This window comes from Myotis davidii, unplaced genomic scaffold (assembly GCF_000327345.1).
Source record: "Myotis davidii unplaced genomic scaffold, ASM32734v1 scaffold818, whole genome shotgun sequence".
NCBI classification, from domain to species: Eukaryota; Metazoa; Chordata; class Mammalia; order Chiroptera; family Vespertilionidae; genus Myotis; species Myotis davidii.
Window position 1 is genome coordinate 27,227 of NW_006289814.1, and position 5,177 is coordinate 32,403.

Sequence of the window (5,177 nt, forward strand, 5' to 3'; positions counted from 1 at the left end):
ACTCCGCACCTTAATATTTTACTTCAGCACTGCGCCTCCTCTGAGTCTCATTATGCTATTCTCTTTCCTCCTAGTTGTAGCACTTCCACTCAGCCAGCCTTCCTGTGGTTCAGGATGATGTCTGTTCCGTCTTTTAGTTGTATTTTTGAAGTGGTTGTTCGAGGCAGCAAACTCCGGCGTTAACTTATACCACCATCTTGTTTTTTTCCGATTTTGGATTTTTTAAATCCTTACTTCACAAACATTTGAGGAAGTAATTCCTCAACAACAGGGCTATAGAGAACCAACTCTCCAAATGCACTGCTAACCATGGACTTTGAAAGTGCCTTCTCAAAAGGAGACATATGTAATACTCTTTGTAATACTTTAAGCAATAAAATAAAATTAAAAAAAAAAACAACGCAACTTAGAAAAAAAAAGTGCCTTCTCTGCTGTCCAAAGCAACAGATTCCAACAGGTGCTAGAAGTGAGATTCTTAGAGGTTACACTGTCTCCAATCTCCTTATCTCCTCATTTCAAGTGTCTTCTACTCAAAAACACAAACTTGCAGTTTATTCTCTCCATCTCATTAGACAGCAACTTGAAGACTGAAAGGGGCTACATGTGCCTGATTAGACTGTATCCAAAGTAGAATAACTTAAAAAAATACAGTCGAGAACAAATTGCAGAGATAGAGAAAGAGAGAGAGAAGACAGTCGGCCGGCATTTTCTCTATGTTTGTACCGTCCTGTCTTCCTTAAGAGCCTTGGGAAATCAGACTCAGCCAGGTGACAGGAACTTTTTTATAGCATTTCTTCTCTATGCATTACTCTAGTTTTTCTGCCTTTCTATAAACTTAACCCAAATTCTTCCCTTTCTCTTCTGCTCCTCTGATGGGCATCCTAACCAATCTTAGAAATGTTGCTCCCAGGAAGAGAAATTAGAACAAAAACAACAAGTTCCTGAGGAGGTTGCTTGCTCTTAACTCCTATCCAAAGAAACAGGAAGTGTCATATATTCTAGGCATAAGGGAAGTCCGTAACCTTCAAATTTTCCCTTATTTTTATGCTGCTGCCTGGGATTCTACCATCTGACACTCATCTATTAGTTTAAGGCTGGTCTCCTTTTAAAATACCAAGCATTCCCTTTTAAAAGAGGTTATTTTTTAAATTTCATAGTCATTTGAACAGTACGGATCTAGAAAAAAAGCCAGAAGCTTAAGGGAGAAGGGAACATTGAGGACAAGTTCCTGAGCAGGAGAAGGTGCCCTCACAGAAAACTTCAGGACCCTCACAGTCTGGCTGCTAACATTGATACACATTTATGCATTTACAGAGAAAGTCACATTGACTGAGTGCCTGCAGTTCATGAAGTATTGTGCCAGATAATTTACAGTTGCTATTTGATGCCATTCAGATGATCAAGGTTCTAATCCCAGATCCAGACTCTGACAATTTATGGATGTCACTTATGCTCTCCAATCCTCGTTCTCTGAATCTACCGGAAGGACACTAGTCATTTAAAATTGATTGACATTTAACTTTCATATTTATTTTGCAAAATAGCTGCAGAAATTAAATTACATACATATATGTAATTCCTGTAATTTATGTCTCAAGGAGAGACTCCCCTCTTCTAAATTCAGGAAATCTCTATACTTTTCACAATAACAGTTCAGGGATTTCAATTATGTCAAAATCCCTGGTGATAAATCATTCTGATATGTTTCTAAAGTAACATTCAGGATAGCAAATCCTTGTTCCTTTTCTTCTGGTGTCAACTTATCTAGTAGAAATTGAATTTATGGTGCTAAGAAAGCTTACCCTTAAATTCTGAATGTTCTTCTCAAGGTTATTCTCTAAACTGAATTTTTAAGGACAAAATAAAAGAATGATGAAATAGAGTCCCTTGGTTGACTTTTCAAGCCTCCTGATGATGCAAATAATCTAAACACACCAATTAAAAGACAGGGACTACAAAGTGGGTTTTTGTTAGAGACCCAACTATAGAACAAGAAACCCACCCTAAATATAAAAATACACAGAGATTAAAAGTAACAAAATGGAGAAAGAAAAACCAAAAGAAAGCTGGAGTAGATATGTTAATTTGAGATAAAGCAGAGATAGAAAATGATCAGAGATAAACAGAGGGTCTTTGTAATGATAATAATAAAAGGGTCAATTCTCTGAGATTACGTAATAATCCTTAATATGTGTGCACTTAAGAACAGAGTGTCAAAATAAGCAAGGCAGAAACTGATAGAAATACAAGGAGAAATAGACAAATCACTATTATAGTTGGAGACTTTGATCCCCTCAATCAGTAATCGGCAGATACAATAGGCAGAAAATCAGGAAGGACGCATTGCGTTGAATGGCAGCAATGATCAACTGGACCTAATTGATATTTATAAATTACTTTTCTCCAACAACAGCAGAATACACATTCTTCTCAAGCTCACATGGAACATTCACTAAGATGGACCACATTCTGGGCCATAAAACACACTTTCACAAATTACACAAAGTATGCTCTCAGACCACAGTGGAATAGAAAGCAATAGAATGATAGATGGGGAAATCCCAATATTTACACCTGTTGCTTAGCAACTTTTAATAACTCCCATGGCATCAGCAACTGCATTATTCCTCTTTGAAATTATTTTTCCTACAAATATCTGACACTATTCCCCATGCTGCTTATTATATTCTTAGACTTCCAGTTCAGTGTCTAAGTGAGCAGCGGACAGTGCACGTGTTTGGGTGAGGACAAACAGAACCATGAAGATGGGGAAACACTGTAGGCTCACTTTTCTAACCTAAAGGTAAGTGAAGGCATCCTGAAGACACAATTGCAGGCAACTTTAGCTTAGCACACATATAATGTTCTAATATCTATAGTGTTCAGTCTTCAACCTCTGAAAGGTAAAATATCCATATGCGATTCTTGATATGCATGTCAATAAGAACTAAAAGTCTTTGGCTGATTAAAATCCCCAGCCTCTCATGTAAAATATTAGGCTGTAACCTCCGTTTCCTCATAACCACTTTATAGATGCCACAGACATTATAAGAATCAAAATAAAGATGAAATGTTGCAGTAAAATAGAAAGCTTTGCATACATGTGAGGAAGTTACTCTTGCAGGACATAAGATAAGCCAGAGTCAAATGACCACTGTCCTCTCATGACCCTGTGGTTAGAGCAAGGGCATAGAAGTGTGATGGTTCTTCCTGTAAACACACTGTATTTGGAGTAGGAATGAAGAACCATCAGGATAAAGTCTTTCCAGACCATTTTCTGAGTAGTAACGATTATTTGGATGCTTAAAAGAGCCTTATAACAATATATGATAAGTGATATTGCCGCCTCATGATACCATACTCATAATCCTAACATGTCTTCTCCCAACGTAGACCTGGAAGAAGGTGATCCCCACCATGGGCCAGAGTAACCACACCACTGTGAGGGAATTTGTCTTCCTAGAATTCACTCCCTTCCGGGAACTGGAGTTTTTCTTGTTTGTGTTCTTCCTTGCTGTGTATGTGACAACTGTGCTGGGCAATGCCCTCATTGTGGTGACCATCACCTGCGACTCCCACCTGCACACTCCCATGTACCTTCTCCTAAGGAACAAATCAGTCCTAGACATTGTGTTTTCATCAGTCACCGTCCCCAAGTTGCTGGTAGATCTTTTGTCAGAGAGGAAAACCATCTCTTACAATGGCTGCATGGCACAGATCTTTTTCTTCCACTTTACTGGTGGGGCAGATATTTTTTTCCTCTCTGTGATGGCCTATGACAGGTACCTTGCAATCGCCAAACCCTTGCACTATGTGACCATTATGAGGAGAGAGGTGTGGGTGGCCTTAGTGGTGGCTTCCTGGGTGGGTGGTGGTTTGCACTCAATTGTCCAGATAATCCTGCTGCTTCCACTCCCCTTCTGTGGCCCCAACACCCTGGATGCCTTCTACTGTGATGTGCCCCAGGTGGTTAAGCTGGCCTGCACTGACACCTTTGCTCTGGAGCTTCTCATGATCTCTAACAATGGGCTGGTGACGCTGTTGTGGTTCCTCCTGCTCCTGGGGTCCTATACTGTCATTCTGGTGATGCTCCGATCTCACTCTGGGGAGGGCTGGAAAAAGGCCCTCTCCACCTGCACCTCCCACATCCTGGTGGTGACTCTTCACTTTGTGCCTTCCGTTTACATCTACTGCCGACCCTTCACTACGCTGCCCATGGACACAGCTGTGTCCATCAATAACACGGTCATCACTCCCATGCTGAACCCTATGATCTACACCCTGAAAAACCAGGAGATGAAGTCAGCCATGAAGAGACTAAAGAGGAGACTTGGACCATCTGAGAGCAGTAAACTGGGACGAACAGTCAAACTGAGACTGGAAATCTAACTGATTTGGTTTTCTCAAGCTGCTAGCCTTACGGTAAGAGGACCAGCAAGCCCTAGCCGGTTTGGCTCAGTGGATAGAGTGTTGGCCTGCAGACTACAGGGTCCCAGGTTTGATTCTGGACAAGTACACATGCCCAGATTGCAGCTCAAGGAGGCAAGCAGGCAGCAGATGATCAATGATTCTCTTTCATTATTGATGTTTCTATCACTCTCTTCCTTTCTCTCTGAAATCAATAAAAAAACATTTTTTTAAAATAATAGCTTTTGTTACTGCTAGAAATCATATTTCCTGTCACAACTCCTATCCCACCAAAATCTACCTCTCCTTCTCTCATGACACATTTCACATTTTGCCATGCATAATGTTCATCAATTTACACAAATCATTCACTTTTTCTTCAAATCATCCACTTTTGATCAGCTATAAGCACTTTGACAATGGGGTCCAATTTATCCATAGACATTTGGAAGTTGCTATAAATGTTCTCCTGTTGCCTGGCTGGTGTTCTCAGTGGTTGAGCATTGACCCATGAACCAAGAGGTCACAGTTCAGTTCCCAGTCAGGGCACATGCTCAGGTTTTGAGCTTTATCCCCAGTATGGGGCATGTAGGAGGCAGCCAATCAATGATTGTCTCTCATCATTGATGTTTCTATCTCTCTCCCTCTCCCTTCCTGTCTGAAACCAATTAAAATATGTATTTTTAAATAGGCATTATTCTAATGATACCAGTGTCTCTCCCTGCTGTGTGATTCCTTCATTCTCTTGTCTTTGACTCACAAAGGGAAAG

General features: G+C 40.4%; 1 protein-coding gene across 1 annotated transcript; it reads left to right on the plus strand.

The window, feature by feature from the left end:
- The first annotated feature begins 3,400 nt into the window (after positions 1 to 3,400).
- On the plus strand, positions 3,401 to 4,437 carry LOC102765874 (olfactory receptor 4D6). The gene has a single exon (XM_006762511.1). It carries the CDS (start codon positions 3,418 to 3,420, stop codon positions 4,387 to 4,389), a length of 972 nt encoding a protein of 323 aa, XP_006762574.1. The 5' UTR covers positions 3,401 to 3,417; the 3' UTR covers positions 4,390 to 4,437.
- The last annotated feature ends 740 nt before the right edge of the window (positions 4,438 to 5,177 follow it).

Excerpts from the sequence above, each read along its gene's own strand:
- LOC102765874 (XM_006762511.1), top strand. The coding sequence starts at position 3,418 with ATGGGCCAGAGTAACCACACCACTGTGAGGGAATTTGTCTTCCTAGAA.